Source organism: Carassius gibelio, chromosome B7, assembly GCF_023724105.1.
Source record: "Carassius gibelio isolate Cgi1373 ecotype wild population from Czech Republic chromosome B7, carGib1.2-hapl.c, whole genome shotgun sequence".
NCBI classification, from domain to species: domain Eukaryota; kingdom Metazoa; phylum Chordata; class Actinopteri; order Cypriniformes; family Cyprinidae; genus Carassius; species Carassius gibelio.
In genome coordinates this window covers 5,332,344-5,352,653 of record NC_068402.1, presented here as the reverse complement: position 1 = coordinate 5,352,653, position 20,310 = coordinate 5,332,344, and the positions used below count along the sequence as shown (strand labels likewise).

Below are 20,310 nucleotides of genomic sequence, written 5' to 3'. Positions count from 1 at the left end.
AATCCACGGCAAGAGTAGGGGAAACCGCTAATTTGGCAACACTGTTGTAGAAGCGGAGAATGACGCAAATATCGCGAGAGTCAAGTGACCTGGCAACCCATACTATGCAACAATGGCGGCTCCCTGCGCTTACAAACACGGCGCATGAGTTCCTGTGTGTTGTAGGATGAACCCAACGCGTTTATGGTCGAGATGGTCGGAAACTGTCATCTGGATTTAGTATAACACATACACTGAGGAATTTTGTCTGCTTTGTAAGATCCAGAGCACAAGACACGACCGATACGAATTAAAGAAACAAGAGGTAGAGTCACTGTTTTTGGCTAGACGATTCAAAATGCTGTTCCACTGAAAAACATTAGTAATTTTAAGAATGCAACCACAAAACCCTGCAAACTTCCTATATGTTAGAATATGAATATTAGTTTCATTAGGACAGTAGCTCCACGTAATCTAGCATTTGTGGTTTCTGGAGATATTAAACGAATTACCTTGTATAAATATAGGAAACATGTAAAATTATGCATTATATGTCTGTGTATAAAAATAACTTATTGTAAAACTCTTATTATAGTCAATAATACATGTTTCTTTACAACGTTTATATTAAATGTGTTTTGTAAAATTGTGTAATTTTGTAGTAAACATAATTATATATACACAGACACGCAATAAAACAGTAAAAGAGTCCTTGCCTGACGCATCACTATTCATTTTCGTTTATAAATTATACATTATTTTCTAAAGTACTCCTAAGATAGCCTATTTTCTTTTGAAATTTTGATATGCATATAGCAGAAACTATTAATTTAGTAAGGAATTTATGGGTTTCATATTATTGTAAGTGATATCACTGATTTTACTGATTCTAATATAAATAATATGTAATACAAAGTAATTTTTTATTTTATTGCATGTTGTTGTCAGATAGTTAAGCCCTCAGTGCCACTGTATGTAATCTGTAGGTGAAATCCACGACTGAAATTATATAATTTGTGCATGTTCTGCAGGGCACTAAACACAGAGATCCCCCTGAAAACGTGATGTCCGGTGCAGCTCAGAGCGGTGATGGTGGAGCAGGACACGACACAGAAGCTGATGGGGAACCTCCTCGTGAGGCTTATCATCAGGGAGAGGTGGAAGGAGAAGAGCCAGCAGCAAAACAGCCTCGACTGGAGCAGGAAGATGTAGGTCTTGAGTTAGAAATGATACAGATGGCTGTGGTGCCTTCAGCAGACACATGTGGGAGCCATGGTGCAGCTGCGACTTCAGAGGAAGGTGAGGACGTTGTCTTTCTATTTTTAAAGCACTTTATAACGTCCTGTTTGGCACACTGTCAATATGCCTTTCTGATGTCTTAATATGTGATATAAACTCCATATGCGGTACTCCTACTGCCATGTTTAAAGAATTACATGGAGCTTGTCCTTTAGTTCTTCATATGCGTTCAATTTTGTAGTTAGGCAGCCTTCTGCAAGTGAACTGCCGGTTCCTTCCAGAAATTTGGATGTGATGTTATTTTTCTTGGATCTGAAATAAAATGTGATTAAACAGTTCAGGGCTCTTTTTATTTTTTCATTTTTTTTACATGGTTTATCAAGTGAATGCCATTGAATGTTGTTCACATGGACAGTATGACATGTGCCTTTAATCACAGATAGTCAGGAAACATTAAAGTAGAGAATAGTGGACTAGTGCATTAATGTTTAAATATATGCATATAATTGGATTTGGTTGTGGACTTTTTAACCCCCAGAAGAAATAATTTAATTTAGCTGTTTGTTTGTTTTTTAGTAAAGATGGATCTTAAGAGTCTTTTTTTTTTTAACAATATAAAATATGATGTGACAGATTTATAAATCTACTAATATGAGGTCTACATCATGTGAGTGACATAATATGAAATATTTAGAAAACAATTTCAGTTTTCACAACATTTAATCAGGCCATTGCTTATACGTGAAATTAGAAATACTGGAAAAATGAATGTACAGTATATACTCTTAAAAAAAAAAAAAGTTATGTTTACTTATTTAGTTCCTGGGATCCACAAAAAAAAAAAAAAAAAAAAAAAACCTGACCCTATTACAAACACACAGGTTAACATTGGCTTATGTTTAATTAAATTAAATTAGTAACCTGTTAAGAGGAATTAAGTAACAGATACTTGACACAAAAAATGACATTTTGTCACAATAAAATAAAAAAACTACAGCATACTTTATTGCACACCTTTTAAGTTATAGTTCATGCAAAAACTAAAATGTCATTAAAAAGTTATGAAACTTCAAACCTGTACTGAAATGTTTTCGTATCTCTTTTCTATGCCATCTCAATGAATAGAGAAATAGAGCTTTGCAGCTTCAGAGAAGATTGTTGTAGAACTTCAAATCCACACAAGATTTTGAATCTTATAAAGCCTCATTCCCCATTTATTGCAATTGTTTGGAAAAGAACAATATCATGCAACATACTTCATTTCTTTCTTATCTATGGAAGAAGAATGTCAAATGTGTTCAGATCAATAAGGTGAGGAAATGTTAATGGATTTTTTTGTGTATTTTCCTCTTTTTTTAAAGAAATGTGCTTTTCTAAATCCTGTAAATAAAGTACCACAAGTAAGCCTCTTACTTGACTCGTCAACCAAGGTGTCTGTGTTATTTTGATTCTGTCAGTCGCCTGTCATCAGACTGATGAAACAGGACAGGCTATGGGGCCTGAGGACATTGAAGGAGATGGGGACAGAGAAACACTCAGACCGACTGAGGAGGACATAGCAGATGAGCCTGAGAAGTACAATTCACAAGAGCAGAGCTGGTAAGTGTACAGCTCATCAGAACATAGTAGGAACAAATGCATGGTGACACAGTTGCAGTGGGACAGGGATATTTTCAGCTGCTCGGTGCTGTCTCTTTGCTGTCTTCACAGTCAGGGCCTCGACTTCAGCCAGAGCCCTCAGATGCTGACGGGCTCCTGGGCCGAGTACACTCACACCGCTGAGAATTACCTCAGAGGCTGCAAATGGTGAGCAGAGATGAAAGCGAGCTGTTTCTGATGGCTGTATAGAGTAAATGGTATCACTGTCTGTCTCTCTTCATGACGTCTCTCTGCAGGGCTCCGGATGGTTCCTGCATTGTCTCAAACAGCGCTGATAATGTTCTTCGTGTGTATAACCTCCCGCCTGAGCTGTACAGCAGCCACTGGGACATGCTTTCTGAAATGGTCAGCCTCTTCTAGAATATCTCGTCAAATTTATATATACAGGTGCTTCTCAGTGAATTTGAATGTTGAGGAAAAGTTCATTTATTTCAGTAAATCAACTCAAATTGTGAAACTCATGTAATAAATAAATTCAGTGCACACAGACTGAAGTAGTTTAAGTCTTTGGTTCTTTTAATTGTGACGATTTTGGCTCTCATTTAACAAAAACCCACCAATCTAGACAAATTAGAATATGGTGACATGCCAATCAGCAAATCAACTCAAAACACCTGAAAAGGTTTCCTGAGCCTTCAAAATGGTCTCTGATAATCATTGACACCCTTCACAAGGAGCGTAAGTTTCAAAAATTAATTGCCAATAAGCTGGCTGTTCACAGAGTGCTGTATCCAAGCATGTTAACAGAAAGTTGAGTGGAATGAAAAACTTTTCCACGACATTCTAATTCATTGAGAAGCACCTGTATAAGTAGAAATACTAAGCTAAGATCAGTTCCCTTTGTAGAACTGATTTCAGGCCAATGCTCAAGATTATAAATGGCTTGTGACACGATTTAAAGAAAAATTTTACTTTAATAGTTCAGTCTCTCATCATTTACCTGTGTGAGTTTCGGTTTTCTGTTGAACTCAAAAGAAGATATTTTGAAGAATGTGGGTAATTAAGCAGTTGATGTTCCCTATCGACTTCCATAGTGGGAAGAAATGCTATGGAGGTCAATGGGGAACATCAGCTTTTTTTATTTGTTATTATTATTTTTTTAAATAAATATCTTCTTTTGTGTTCAACAGAATAAATCAACTTATACAGGGTTGACACCGCTTGAAGGTGAGGAAATGATGACAGGATTTACATTTTGGAGTGAAAAAATCACTTTTTTCTTTATTTCAAAACCCTTGAAATGCATATAAATCAGTAAGCAGTCTGATATTCTGTACGCAGGATATGCGCTTGTAATGCTGTTTCTGTTTGTGTGCACTCAGAGTCCAGTGCTGAAGATGGCTGAAGGAGACACCATCTATGACTACTGCTGGTTCCCGAAGATGACGTCTATGGACCCAGACACATGCTTGTGAGTTTTTCTGTCTGTCCTGTTTCAAGGTATCCTAAATCAGCAGTTAAAAGCATCTAGACCAGTTTTTTTTTTAAACACGTTTTATTTATTTAAATATTATGCATTATGAGCCTATCTGAGATTTTTTCTTTTAAATTAGCATTTTTATCAGGCTTCAATGAAAATATAATTGGACATTTTTTTAAATAAAGCACTTTAATAATTGAAAATAAAGCATTTTAATAGCTAGCTTTTATTGCACTTTGTGGGAAAAAAGAAAAAGCAAAAATCTCAGATGGACTTTGAGGTTTTTGCATCTGAAATCTTCATACCCACACACACACACACACACACACACACGTTTGTTTTAGTGAAAAGTGGGTTCATCCCATAGGCGTAATGGTTTTTATACTGTACAAACTGTATATTCTATGGCCCTACACCTAACCCTAACCCCCACAGGAAACTTTAATTTTTTACTTTCTCAAAAAAACTTTTTCTGTAATTTATACGCTTATAAATTTACATTTATAAGCGTTTTGAAAAATGTGACATGGGTTATGTCCTCATAAGTCACCCTCTCCTTGTAATACCTGTGTCATACCCATGTCATTATACAGAGTTGTGTCCTGATATGTCACAAAAACAAAAGAACACACACACGCACACACACACACACACATATATATATATATATATATATATATATATATATATATATATATATATATATATATATATATACACACACACACAAAAAATGGCTAACCACAGAAATAAGGCAAACCAATATTGTGTAGTGTTATTGAAATTTAAAGTAACATTGTTTTATTTTTTAGTATATAAAATATAAGCTGTTTTAATGTATTATAAAATTTAATTTTCAGCAGCCATGACTCCACTTTTCATTGTCACATGATCCTTCAAACAAAAAAAAAAAGCTTTGTACTGACCCCAGACTTTTTAACTCTAGTGTAGCTATTTACAAAATATTAGTTTTGATAACGTCTGTTGCGTTGAGTTAAGAGTGTTGTTTGGAGAATCACTGTCATTGTGGTCTGTGAGGGGACTGTTAAGGACTGTGTTTGCCGGCTGGTTTGAACCGCTCATTAATACTGCTCTTTTCGTATTTATCTCAATAGTTGTTTTGAAAGCTAGCAGGCGAGTAAAAAAGCAGAACAAACCGGAGGCTATTATCTACTCTGCAGTTCTGCTGACAAAGTCGGACCTGTGGAACAGTGTCCAAATTGATATGCAACGTGTGAATCCTTGATTCTGTTTGTGCTGCAGAGAATAATTGTGTTTGGCTTCGCATTCAGCTCATAACAAAATAAAACAGGCTCTACAAGCCAATGTTTGTGACCCCTGAATTAGAGGAAGATCAAAAGAATCTCTTTCCAATATTTCTGGTGCATTTCACTTTGCAAAACTACACTTAATACTTAGTGAAGACTAATGTGATATTCATGGCTATCCGGAAAGGTTAGACAAAGGTTCCCCCAAAAGATGGACGCTCTCTGATTAACCATGGTCAAGTTTTAATCACTGCTGATGGCCACACTCACATTTTTCACAATCTCTATTGCCTGGTTTACAAAGTGGCCCAGTTAATTCTTTCCAGAGACATGGCACGTCTTTAAAGAGAGTGTGCTTTGTTTAATTAAGCTGCTATTGTTCTGGATCAACATTGCTGTGTTTCCCTTCTGTTATGATCAGTGCTGATGAGCCTTGTCTCCTCCTCCGGCGGAGATTGTTGGATTCAACCCAGAATGTATTTCAAAATTTCAGAAAGTTTGTGTTTATTGAGGCTGCTCACATTTCCTGTACCTTCTGTGAAACCCTCTCGAGTGACTGAGTGGTTTTGATTGCATACATTTATAAAACTGTTTGTTAGTCCTGGCTCTGAAATATGACCGATCTTTACATATATATATATATATATATATATATATATATATATATATATATATATATATATATATATATATATATATATATATATATATCTGGCCCTGGACCACAAAACCAGTCTTAAGTGTAAATATTTTCGAAATTGAGATTAATACATCAACAATATTGATATATGGTTTGTTATGATCATACAATATTTGGCTGGAATACAACTGTTTGAAAATCTGGAATCTCAGGGTGCAAAAAAAATTAAATACTGAGAAAATCAACCTTTAAATTTGTCCAAATTAAGTTCTTAGCAATGCATATAACTAATCATAAATTAAGTTTTGATATATTTATGTCAGGAAATTTACAAAATATCTTCATGGAAGATGATGACTTAAAAGAAAAATTGATCATTTTGACCCATACAATGTTTTTTCGGCTATTGCTCAAAATATATTCCCCAGTGACTTTGTGCTCCAGGGTCACATATAATAGTTAGTTATAGTTAGTATAAGTTAAATAATTGATTGCAACATCAACATACCAGTGTAATTAAAAAACAAGCATAAACAAATTATCATATGTGTTATTATTTATTAATATTTGCAGTATATAAAAAAATTATAACTTTTAAGTGATCTTAAAACAATATTACTATAAACGCATTACAATAAATGTGACCCTGGGTCACAAAACCAGTGTTAAATTTCTGGGGTATGTTTGTAGCAATAGCCAACAATATTACTGATTTTTCTTTTATGCCAAAAATCATTAGCATCAAGTCAGTTAGTGTGGCTCAGTGGTAGAGCATTGCGTTAGCAGTGCAAAAGGTCATGGGTTCAATTCCCAGGGAACACACATACTGGTAAAAAAATGGATAAAAGCGTCTATTAAATGCATAAAAGTAAATGTAAGTAAAGATCTTGTTCCATGAAGATATTTTGTAAATTTCCTACCATAATTATATCAGAACTGAATTCTTTGATTGATCATATGCATTTCTAAGAACTTAATTTGGACAACTTTAAAGGCTTTTTAGTACACTGCCTCTGTCAGTGTTCGGTCAGCTTAATTTTTTTCCATTGATTGATTTTGTGCATTCATTTTTACAATTAATACTATAAGTTTGGTCATGTACTGTTACTTAAGGTAGTGAAAAAAGACAATAGCATGGCTACCTCAAGAGGTGAAAATTCATGCAGTGTTACCAATTTCACATAAATTGACATGTTAATTTTCCCAGCTCTCAGTAAATAACTATGTGTGTGTTAGGGTTTGCTAAAAGTAGTGCTGGAATTGTTTAGGGAGGAAGTAAGTGGTCTCTTATTCTTCCTCTCCAGTCCTCTGTCGCTTCAGTTCTCGTATGATGTCCTCTTTGATGGTTATGTTTTTTGTGTGACAAAAGGCAATGGAACAGAAATCAGTCCAAATCAATGGCAGTCGTCACAGATAGCTGCGGCAGGTTACTAACGAGGGCTCGTTAACTGTGGCATGTGCTGTTTCACCCACACACAGCCTCAGTTCTGATCAAACGTTGTTTGGGATTACAGAATCCGCCCTGCAGCGACCGAAAATGACAAAGAAAATGAAGGAATGACAAGTCGTGGGTGAAGGACGAAACTGTAACTTCATAAAGAACTCCTAAAGATGAAGAGGATGAGGTTAAAGGAGTCAAGACGAGACATGCTCAGTAATAATCTGTCATCTTGCGTCTGGTTGTAGTGATATTGTTTACAGGTATTTCTGAAGCATCATGAAACGCAGCAGTTTCCGAGCAAAGCTCTTCTCGGCGTTCGTACTGCTGCCATTGGCTGAAGAGCAGCTTGAGTGTCCACAGGGGTTGATCATTATCTCTGACTTATGATTGGCCGTTCCCTCCAGGGGAGGTGCTTAGTATTCAGGTCATCTTCTTTCCTCCATCTCGACTCGAGTCATTTTGGGGTAGTTTCTCATTACACACTTTTAAACTATGTTGCCCTCCTGTTGAGACCAAACGATGGATCTGCACTTAAGGAAATGGTTCACCCAAAAATAGAAGTTCTGACTTCATTTTCCTCACCCTCATGTCATTCCCAATCCATTTGACATTATTCGGTGAAACACAAGTGGAGAAAACTTAATAAATATCCGGTTGACTAGCATTAATTTAATGGCAGTGTATGGTGATGACTTACTTTAACGCTTAATAAAGTATCTATGATGGATTTTCACACACAAAATTAAGTCATTTCAATAGCAATTCTTACAATTTGGAATATGAATAAACTTGTTTTGTCTTAAATGTGTGGTCATATTAGCTAAATTTAGACATAAAAGGTCTTTTATCGATAATGTATAAAGCACAGCACACATAAGTTACTTTCAAAACAAGCAGCTTTCTGTTTGGATTGAATTTTGGTGGCAAAATTGTTACTTTTTTTGCATTCATTAATGTGACCGCACTGTAAGAATGTGGTTAAAAAAATGCTGATCATTTTCCAAGTGTTTAGATTGAATTTAGTGATTATGCCCCCCGATAATGTATCAGTTTTACAGTAAAATAGTAAGTAGCATTGTTTTTATTGTATGATCCCTAAATGTTCACATGAGAACTTGTATTGTTTTATTCCATCCCAAAGCACAGAGACGATTTACAAACATAGGATTTTTCTAGTATTTCATTTCATTGTTCTTTAATTTAGGTTAAAAACTGTTTTAATACGTTGTATTGTCCATTATCAATGCAAAGTCATCACAAATGAATAAAGATTCATGCTGATATACCAAAACCTCGTGTATAGGGATTTTCCAAACTTTTGAATGGCATGTCCTCTTTTTTTTTTTATCTAGCAGTAGATGTCGTCTTTCACTTCAAATTGTTCGGCTCTTCATTTGTTGGATGATCTATCGTGAATGGGTCTTTTGTGTTGTGAGTTTGAAAGAAAGCCAGTCTGACTGTCAAGTCTGATGTCGCAATCTCTTGTTTTCCCCAAAACAATGGATTTCAGTGGGGGAAAGTTTTAAGATTTTGCCATATAATCCAGTTTTCTTCTTTTCTTCTCCCTTCAGCATTGCCAGCAGTAGCCGAGACAACCCCGTCCACATATGGGACGCGTTTTACGGGGACCTCCGGGCATCTTTTCGCCCCTACAACCACCTGGATGAGCTGACAGCGGCCCATTCGCTGTGTTTCTCTCCCGACGGCTCTCAGCTCTACTGCGGCTTTGACAAAACCGTCAGGGTCTTCCACACCGAGCGTCCTGGGAGAGACTGCGAGCAGAGGCCCACCATGGGTGAGGATCCCTCTTGTAGAGGAATAACCACTACATCAATCACTCTCACTCTTCAAACGCTCGTTAATCGGGGTCATTAAGACGGCTGGCTGGCTGGCATGGCTGTGGAATGCCTGTAATCCCATTTCATTTCTTTTTGTTTGTTTGGGTGGATTCATTCCAAACACATTCATGACTGGAAACACATATTTGGCTCCATTAAGCTAACACGGCATGCATGCCTCTGATCGAGACAGTAGCTGTGGATATAATTATCTTAGGATGTTTGTAGTGACTGACTCATTCGTGGTGTTTCAACACTGCTATTGTAATTAATGAATGGTCTGGATTTGACTTGAAAGATCTTTGTTCAGACTGATGAAGGGTTGAAAGATACCACCTACTGTTTATATTGTATTATATTATTTTAAATGGATGCAAAAGAAAGAAACTTTTTTTTTTCATAAACATTTTATTTACAAAAAAATAAAAAGACTCACAGTGATATTGTAAAATTGATATGTTCTGATTAGATGAACTACATGCCAAGTTGTTACAGAGGAGCTGATATATATAATCTTTTCTTTAATGTTTTTAGGATGCACTCAATTGATTAATTGATCAAAAGTGACAGTAAAGACATTTATAATGTCACAAAGGATTTCCATTTCCAAAAAAATGCTGTTCTTTTGAATTTTCTATTCATTAAAAAATCTCAGTTCCCAAAAAATATTTAGTAGCACAACCTTTTTAATCAATGATGAGGAAAAAAAATAATTTCAAATCAGCATATTAGAATGATTTCTGAAAGATTATGTGACGCTAAAGACTAGTGACATTAAAATATATTCAAATAAAAAAACAGTACTTTTAAACTGTAATTTATTCATGTTTTTAAAACTTTGTTTTGTATCAAATAAGTGTGGGCTTGGTGAACATAAAAGGCTTTCAAAATCATAAACTCCAAACTTTTGCACAGTAGTGATTGCAGATCAGATGAATTCTATTCTCATTGTCTAATATTAATAATTCTATAGTAATTATACATACTGTAGTAATTAGTTGTGAACTTCATCTAAGTAAAGACAGCTTCTCCTTGTCTTGAAAAATGTCTTTCTCATTATTCAATGATTTATCATGGTTTTCCAATATGAAACCGATCTTAATACTGTTGTTCCTGTTTTTCTTCCCGCTCGTAACTTTTTGAAGTCAAGAAACAGGGTCAGACTGGCATTATCTCCTGTATAGCCTTCAGTTCGTGTCAGTCCATGTACGCCTGTGGGTCGTACTCTCGTTCGGCCGGTCTCTACTCATGTGAGGACGGTTCTCTGCTGGCTCTGCTGCCCGCTCGACACCGCGGAGGACTTACACACCTGCTGTTCTCACCCAACGGCTATCACCTGTTCACGGGCGGCCGTAAGGTCAGTGGGCTCATGTGTGCTGTACTTCTACAGGTTTATATGGCTAAATTCAGTATTTCAGATGCATCCACCAATCAAAAATGCTCTAATTTGGTTGCATGTTTTGAATTTCCAGCTAATGTTATGTGTCACTGCTTTCAGGATTCGGAGATCCTTTGCTGGGACCTCAGAGATCCGGGACAAGTTCTGTTGTCCATGCACAGGAACGTCAACACAAACCAGCGCATCTACTTTGACCTGGACCAGTAAGAGAGATCTACCAGTTTACTTCGAAGGACAGCACAGTAATTAGATGCATTTATGATTTGCTGATGTTGATATTTGTGTCTGAAATAGATCTGGCCGATATCTTCTGAGTGGGGACACAGATGGTGTGGTGTCGGTGTGGGACACCCTCACAGCGCCACCTGATGGGAACGAGGAGACACTACAACCTGCGCTGCAGTTTCAGGCGCACACTAATTGCACTAATGGCATCAGGTATAATTAACAAATTTATAAAATGGAAAAACTTAATGATATATAAAATGTAAAGTGCAAAAATCATAGCCTTTATGGATAATCACCTTTTATATTGTGGCTCCGTAATTCATTTTTCTAATTTTAGGAGTTCTGAAAGGTTAAGTTTGCTGCGGAATTTCTTTATTTTGGGTTTGTCCCTTACCCAGCCTTTAGTCTTCTCTGAAATACATTTACTAAAATTAGAGAAACTATTCATCTGTACTATGTACTAAGAACTTAAAAAGCATATTGTCAGTTCATGTGGCATTCATGCGCTAGCGTTGAAAACAAGGGGTCAGTAAGGTTTTTAAACATTTTTGAAAGAAGTCTTTTATGCTCACAGTTGATTTCGCCAAATATTATTAGAGTTTAAAAATAACTGTTTTCCACTACTCCAAGATCCTTTAGAAATTATAATATGCTAATCTGATAAAAAATCTTCTATATATTAATTTTACTGTTGAAAACAGTAGTGCTACTTTATATATAATTTTTGTTTATTTATTTTAAGAATAGAAAGTAAAAAAATGAAGAGCATTTCTTTTTTGTTGTAATGTAAATGTCTTTACGGACACTTACGATCAATTTGAAAGCATGGCATCTTTAACACAACTATGAAAGCGTAAGCATCTGCTAAATAATTCAATGCATATAGCATCAATAACATATCCTCTTTTTTTTCGACAGCGTGCATCCTTTCATGCCATTGGTGGCTTCGTCTAGTGGTCAGCGTAATTTCTGTTGGCCGTCTGACAGCGAGGACTCTGAGTCTGATTTGGATGAGGGGAATGTGATGTCATCAAACAGTGTTCGACAGGACAATGCTCTGGTGCTGTGGTGGGCCGGCCCATTGGGCTCAACCAATGAGAGGGTCCGGGAGGAGGAGCCAGCAGTTATTGAGAGCTAGATCTTTTTGATTGCTAATCATCACTTCTGATGACCCGTAATCTACTGCCAAACCTATAATGATTGTTTAGGTGAAGAGTGGTGAGACTGTAAATCTGCATCGATTTTAGTTGTAGAATAGTCCCTTTTTAAAATCCTGCAGGCTTTTTGTTCTTTGCATGTTGCTGGGTTTGTAAACCTCAATCAGTGAATGTGTAAAAATCAAGAGTGAAATCCTTCAAAGTCCATTGAATTTAAACCGTCTTGACAGCAAATTATTATTCCGATCACTTGGGACACTGATCTGAAATATGAATAATTCATTCATAGATTTTGTTTTGTTTGGACGGGGACCTAAATTGATGTTTACGTTGTTTACCAGCAGTGCTTTCAGGATGCCCAGACGTCGCTGGAGTGGGATGACTCTCAGGTTTCTGATGCAGCATTGCAGCCTTTACGATTTGCATTGGGTTTGTTTTCCTTCACCCATGTAAAGCCGGTTTCGGGAAACACGTTGAGCCTTGTCTAGGACTTACTTTAAGGACTGCTAGTGAACACAGAAGAGTTATTTCAGGAGCAGGTTTAATCCCTGTATGAGATGATTTTGACTATGGGAAGGCTGTGTGTGATTGACTCTGACAGTTTATCTTATGTTAAATGTGCTATAGAGCTACAGTGGGCAGCTGTGAATATATTTTTGTAAGCCAGTAATCTGCTTCATTGTGTGTGTGTGTGGTTGTTTTCCTGCCTCTCAGTGGTTCTTGATTCTTTAGCTGAGGCTGCGCATTCCCTTTTGTAATAACCTGTGTTTATGTTTGTTTGTGTATGTGTCGGAGAGAAAGAGCCTTTGCATATTCTAATGGTAGCTGTCATCTTGACACAATGGTGTGCATTTTTTAAAAATGTACACTTTTTACAGCTTTATCTTGCGTGTATGTCTGTAATTTACTCTTTAAAGCAGTGGGTTTGAATGTTTGAGGCTTGCCGAACATGTTCTAGTCAGAGTGCTGAGTATCACATTACATTCAGTGCTGAAAGCATCAGTTGTTTGTACAAATGTGTAATGCAAACCTTTTTTTGTACCGTTTCTGTGGATTGTAAGCCACATCATCCAAGTCTGCTTCTGGTTTCTTCTGCTCAGATGAACCATTTGTAACAGGTAGATCACTTTGTGGCTGAAAATATTAATAAACATGTTTAAATCTAAAATGTCACAGTGTTTCTGTAATTAATGGTTTTCAAAGGCAGTAGCAATCACTATTACTATTGCTCAGGCTTAGGTGTGTAACTTCCTGTATTTGTGCTGTGTACATTAATGATATCTTGTGGATATTCAGTTTTAAATCTAAAAGTCATAGTGGAATGGAAGTAATTCTAAATGTGATCTTCTGTATTATGTGCAATATGATAGCAAATAGATTAGAAAATAGAAAAGAAAAATATGTAGGGCAGAGACTTTGTTGTTTATTGGATTAAGTGGGAATTTCCTTCAAAAAATGAATGCAAGCTTGCAGCCGATTGTGCAGGGTTTAAGTGGACTTTTTTTTCGTCTAAGAAAAAGTCTGACTGGTTGTTATGCTGGAGAAACCTTTGAAAAATATCAGATGTTTCTGGTATGGTTATTGATAAGTTCTTTACAGCTGAATTGAATTTGTTTAATTATGGATGGATTTTGCAGCATTGACAGTTACTGGACTGAATCAACACTAAACTGACTTGCGCTCAATAATCACACTGTTTTCTGCATCACAGAATAATTTCTTTTAAATTGTAAAGACGTTTGACGTTGTTTTGCTATTTATTACTGTGAAGCTGCTTCGAAACTGTATTTTATAAAGCATAAATGTGACTTGACTTGTACGTGGGTACAAATGACAGGCAGTTGTTGAGTGTAATAAGGTTCTTTGCTTTTTGTGTGGGTGAAAAGAGAGAATGATGAGGTCTTGGCAAAGCCTGTTCTTCACAGGAATGAACAGCATTTTTTTGATAAATTCAGCTTCACATGATGGGCATTCTTCCATGCATTAATACCAGATATGCTGTGATTCAACTTCAAGAGGATACCTGTTTGTTTGAGGTGAGGATAACTGATTTGATGTAAAGGGAGAATGAAAGCGATCTAAGTACTGAGCCCTGTGGCACTCCAGTGGGTATTTGCCATAGGGACAGCTAGCATAATGGCAGCAACTTTTGCATGGGCACGCAACAGTTATATTGTTTTTAGAAAATGTAAAACTCATTTAATTCTATAAATGTATTATTATTAAAAATATTCTTTTCTTTTAGTACGTCTTAGCTTTTCAATTTCATTTATTTTTATTTAATTTATTGTTTCAGAATATTTCTGTTACATCTTTCGGATTCCAAATAACTGTGAACTTCCATTTTGGGCATTATATTCCATTTTGTGCTCTTCATATTGCACAAAATGTGACCCACAAATGAGCATGAACCCTGAAGCAAAACATCTCAAATGACTAGCGCAGTGGGAGGCTGCTCATAAAACACTTCCACACAATCATACACACACACACACACACACACGCTGGCAGGCATCTTGTCTCAAATCTTGATCTTGGATCAAATCATTCTTGAATGCTAAGCAGCACAGTCTGTTGTTTTGTTGTCCATGTTGCTAAGCGACCATCAGCAAGTCAAAAGCTGAAAGAAAAGACAAATCCCAAAAGGGACGAGACGTGGTGGAGGGCAGGAAATTGTGAGTTTTTAAGAGCCAGTCTCTGGTGCTTCTGTGTGGACCAAGGGTGCAGTGTTTGTGAAGACGAAATGTGGGACAGAAGGTCTCTCGAGAAGATGGTGAACAGGACAACTCTAAGCACACAGAGAGTGCTCCACACACACATTCTGGGTGAGTGTAGTCTTAATACTACACAAACATATGGTCTCTTCAAGCCTTCATTAGAACGTACCAGGGCACATCTAGGTTCTCCTCCAGTAGTATAATCTGAATTCTTTCTGAAGGACAGCACAGAACATTCTCTGCCTTGGACAACCATAACAAAACACAGAGCAATCAGCGTCATCAACCTCCCCACGACGTCCAGCCTAATGATTCTGGCATTTACTACCACAGTGTCTGCTACTGGACATTTTTCTAACAAATACAGAAATGTCAAAAGAGAGGTCAAAAATTATACTCATGCACAAGAAGGAAGATTATGTATTTGAAAGAAAAAATACATATATACTCACCCCAAGGAAAGTCTACTTGCTTAGAAGTTGGTCTTTCAGAACTCAAAAAGACATTTCACTCAAAGTCTTAAAGGAATATTTTACCCCAAAATGCAAATTCTATTCACCCTCAACTTGCATCACTTTGCATTTTTTCTCAAAAGCAAAACAGGACCCCATTGACTGAAAAAAAAAAAGAGTTTTCATAAATGTGTTCTTTAAAATTCCACAGAAGAAAGAAAATCATTCAGGTTTGGAACGACATGACATTATTTGTATTTCTGGGTGAACTATCCATATAACATTTTTGGTTATGTTTCATTAATGTATTAATTGTGTTAATAAATAATAAGTTTACACACATATGAATGTTGTTAGCATTACCTGTAAAGAACTATAAATTAATGTGGACAAAATCCTTACACACTTTATTCTTGGAAGGATTTGATGAGAAATATTTCTAAAAATCCTGTTACTGTGGTATCTTGGCATATCAGTTTGAAAGTTTTTCATTCTGAAACTCTAGAAGGAGACATGTGGCTCTTTTTCCACAGGAGGGACATGTGGAAAGACTTAAACCAAAGTTTTCATTTGCTCTCCATTAAATCTTGTCAGTGTCCAGGATAAACGAGTGAGATATTAGAGATAACAGTTATGCTTTTTCTTTCCTATGTGCATCTGAGACATTTCCTCATGAGGCATGCATAAGATCTTTTTTTATTTACAGTATAACATATATTATTTAACAGCCATATGTATTTTTGAAGATTACAATCTGTTTCAAACATTGATTTTCGTGTTTGAGCCATGTCTTCTTTCAGAACTGGGAGAACAGTTATGTCCATGGTCATCTCTCAATGCTACAACAGAGGACCACCAAAAATTTAGTTTACAGACTGCAATTGGACAGGAGCACCCTGACTTTAATGGAGGAATTAAAGCATTTGGCAGAGGTGAATATTTGTAATCCTCAAGTGAACCATGTCAAAAAAGTAATTAATACAGACATATTAGACTGTAAAACTCTGTCTCCTGGAATTCAAAAAGCCATATTTCAGTCTCCAGGGGAGCGGTCCAGAGAGATTTTATTAGGACTTGATTAAAACTTTCTGATAAAAAAGAGTCGGCTTCGTTTTCCCTGTCCAGCAGCAGCAGCAGCAGCAGCAGCATAATCCTTAACTTCTCTCCTCGTTGCATCTGAGTGTCAGATTTAATGAATGATCCGGTTGCTACTCCAACGCCAGTAGCAGTCAAAGCTTTGCCATTGTGTCAGAGAAATGAGAAGAGCTTTTGTAATGGGGTGTAATTGCTTGTGTAATTGCTCTCCAGGGAAAGCAAGCAACAGCCAAACTCAGAGATGACTCTCCTCTTCAAAAGCCCAGTACAGTTGCCCTGCCAACACTGATCATCCGTCCTTTTCTTTCTCTCCCTCCCTAACGCCCGCTGTCTCCTTGTGTTCTCTCTACCTCTCCATCTCCCACTTTCCGGGTTCATCCCAATATCTTCATCATCTATTCGTCTCTCCCATTCTCGATTCATCCTTCTCTGTCCTCCCTATTCTCTTTTATCCCCTGTATTTCTTCTCCATCACTTCTTCCCCAGAGTCTGCAGGCCAGTTTTCGAGAGGCCCTGCGAGCAAGGGACAGGCTGGAGGCTGAAATGAGGCGGGAGCTCCAGGCCCAGTTCAGAGCTCATTGTGAAAGCCTGAGGGCTCAGATGGAGGAAGAGAAGGTCCAGGCCGTAGGGGAGGCCTGCAGGAAGCTGCAAGAACAGCAGCACAAAGAAACAAAGGAGAAAATAATACACACTGTACGAGAAGAGACACATGTGTGTGTGTCTGTGGTCTAGTTTGTCTGTCGTTGTTATTGGACGTTTGCTTCCCACAGTATAGATAAATCAGATAACCCTACATTGGGATGACCTGCCTTAAGGCCAGCTTCATAAAGGATGTGACACACTATAGCTGCAAAGTAAGCCGACTGTGTTGTCGCTTCACGTCTCTTGTGTCTGGGACAAATAGTTGTGCTTGGACACATTGCAAAGACTACAGGGCAGAAAAGGTGGACAGAGTTACACAAGGTCTATCCATCTTTTTCTTACGCACCATGATACTTTGCGCCAATTATAGGAGTAACTTCCATTTATACTTAACAATCAGCAAAAAGTTCACCCTTATAACACAATAATAAGTTTTTTAAAAACTGGGTACTATGAGGTGACATTATTTAGCTCAACCTTTAACCGTCGATCACTAAAAGGAAATTTAAAAGTGTAAAAGCATTAAGAAATTACCTTCAACATACCATGAATAACTCCCAAAAATCCTCCTTTCTATCCGCAGCAATATTTTTATAGTAATATCTTTTAACAATTAAATTATACAGCATCCGTGTGAAAACAAACCTGGAAAGACAGGAGGATTTGGGGGAGAAAAATGAAATATTCCTAGTGCATTCCAGGGAATTATTCATGATTTATATCATAAATTAAGTGGATGTTCACAGAATGAATGAACACTGTAACAGTAATGTTTCAATATTAAATTAAACCTGGCTGCTGTAAGATGGAGCTAATTGTGTTTAAATAAAATGAGAAGATTTTATTGAATTCCCAGGTAAATATCACCATAGAGTGCCTTTCAACCCTCACAATACTCAAAAATTTTGGTTTTAATTTCCCATTTGCTTTATGTCATGTCATTTTTTATTGTTTATTGTTAATATTTTTTTTTTAGATAATTATGGGCCATTATTTGAATCATTAACTATAAGATATGTCCACCCTGTCATGGTCATATATATTACTGTTAAATATGTTTTCATTGACACTTTGGGCTTCAATGAGCATGGCTTACAACAAACTGTGACTAGATAAATATTTAGTCTGGTTGTTGAACACAATTTGGTAAATTTAAACATATTTAGAAAAAAGTGTATTCTAATCCCTTCTGGCATATTTTATGCAGACTAGGTGGACATGGTAAGCTTTGGAGAAGCAAGTAAGCAAACTCAGAAGAAAATTTATCAATTGAAAAGTCACCAACTTATTTCAGCTGTTGAAATTCCCACCGAAGAGACACACACACAAAAAAATCTGTTGCTGTCCTGATGTCACTAAAGGGGATGGCCTTTTCTTAAAGGGGCGGATTTCCTAATATGACCATTCACCTACAATCCTTGCCGGTACGAGACTCGAACCCCCAACCTTTGGGTTAGTTGTAATTTATCAAGGCAAATGAGTTATGTACTGGACACCAAAAAGCACCTTAATGCTTCCATAAAGTTTTAAATAACGAATAGCATTGCATGGGTCAATGATGTGCATACTGAACATTTGCATAAGGTTCTGTTGTATGCAAATCAATAATAATCAACAGTTTCTACTGATTTAACTACTATATGTAAATAGTTGAAGAAACAAAATTTGCAAACTTTAAAATCTGACTCGAGTAGAGCTGTGATTCATTCACCTTGCTCTTTGCTTCTCAGGAGTGTGTGAGGAGGTGTGTGCAGGATGCTGAGAGAAGTATTCGTGAGGAGTGTGACATGAAGGCAGAAAGAGAGAAACGGGCTCTACAGGACAGACATGAAGAGGAGATATACGAGTTACAAAACAGGTAAAAATACCCATGAAACACCCCTCCTGCTCACCCCAGCTTCCTGTTGTGATGCATCTCAGCTATTCTCTTTCTCCTTCCCACCTTTTGTAAATTTCATTAGTTTCTCTCTTTGAATATGTATGCTTTCTCCCTTTTCTTCAAGAATCCTAGAATATATAGATTTTGTTGTCTTCACCAACACTTACTTTCTTTTGAATAATGTTCTGAAATGGTGCATGACGGAGTGTGTGTGTTCCAGGATACAGCAGCTGCGGGACAGTCTGGAGCAGGCCTGCAGGGAGCGCATTCAGTATAAAGCAGAGTTTAAGGTCAGCCCTTGTAATGAGGTCATCATGAATAAATGAACAGCTCTAAAAAGGGGACCCGCTCAAATCCAGCATCTGCAACACCCTGCAATAAAATGACGGAATAACAGAACTTTCTCTTTTCCGGTGCAAGCACGTCCTCTGATGTTTGGTTCTTATTAAGCTTAGTTTGTTTCCCCGCAATAGACAACAGTATTGACATTTGACCTTTTTCTTGAAGACGTTTCCAACTTTTGTCATTATGATGATCCACCTGTCTAACTGAAATGCAATCAGCATGTTTGTGTGCTTACATCTTCTTGCTGTCTTTCAGAAGGTGCAGGCCAGTTACAGGCGGTTTGTGGACTTGACAGATTCCTCCCTCCGCTCTGATTACCTCTTAAAGCTGCGCAGACTGGGGAAAGAGCCAGGTCTCATGGACACTGCGACACAGACTGATGAGATCAGCTCCTAACTGTGATCTTGTGAGGCTCACGTCACAGCGTCTGGGTATTTGCCATGCCCTGCAGTACATGCAAAATCATTTTTAAGCATTTGTCTAACATTTTTTAGTAACTTTAGGAATATTTGTCATTTGAAAATATAATTGATGCACTTGCAACCGCTTGAAAGTGGTTCGAAATTATATAAAACATCTAAAATATACTTTCCTTCATGCGTTCATCTTCCTCAATCCCTAGATTGAAATCTTTACAACCTATTTTATAGCTATGAAATGTGTTGACAGTTTCATAATAAATAGGGGAAATTGCATATATTACTTTATGTATATTATTCCTGTAATTACCAGTAGGCTATGTAAAAAGTGTACTTTATAATCTTATATTAAAATGTTAATCTTTGTTGTTGTTATATCCCTATGTGGGTGGGTGGAAAAATGTTTAAAAGAAAGTCGTATACAGAAAATGTGTTAACCTTCAAATCGGGGATTTTTTTTTCCCTCTGTATGTTATATAAATTATTTTCTTTT

The 20,310-nt window shown here is 36.9% G+C and overlaps 1 protein-coding gene across 1 annotated transcript; it reads left to right on the top strand.

The window, feature by feature from the left end:
• Positions 1–93: 93 nt before the first annotated feature.
• Positions 94–13,436, top strand: LOC127962672 (telomerase Cajal body protein 1-like). The gene is made up of 11 exons (XM_052562316.1): positions 94–304; positions 1,011–1,278; positions 2,676–2,817; positions 2,929–3,024; positions 3,114–3,222; positions 4,200–4,288; positions 9,218–9,441; positions 10,630–10,841; positions 10,983–11,086; positions 11,178–11,321; positions 12,030–13,436. Exons 2-11 carry the CDS (start codon positions 1,044–1,046, stop codon positions 12,247–12,249), a joined length of 1,575 nt encoding a protein of 524 aa, XP_052418276.1. The 5' UTR covers positions 94–304; positions 1,011–1,043; the 3' UTR covers positions 12,250–13,436.
• Positions 13,437–20,310: the final 6,874 nt, after the last annotated feature.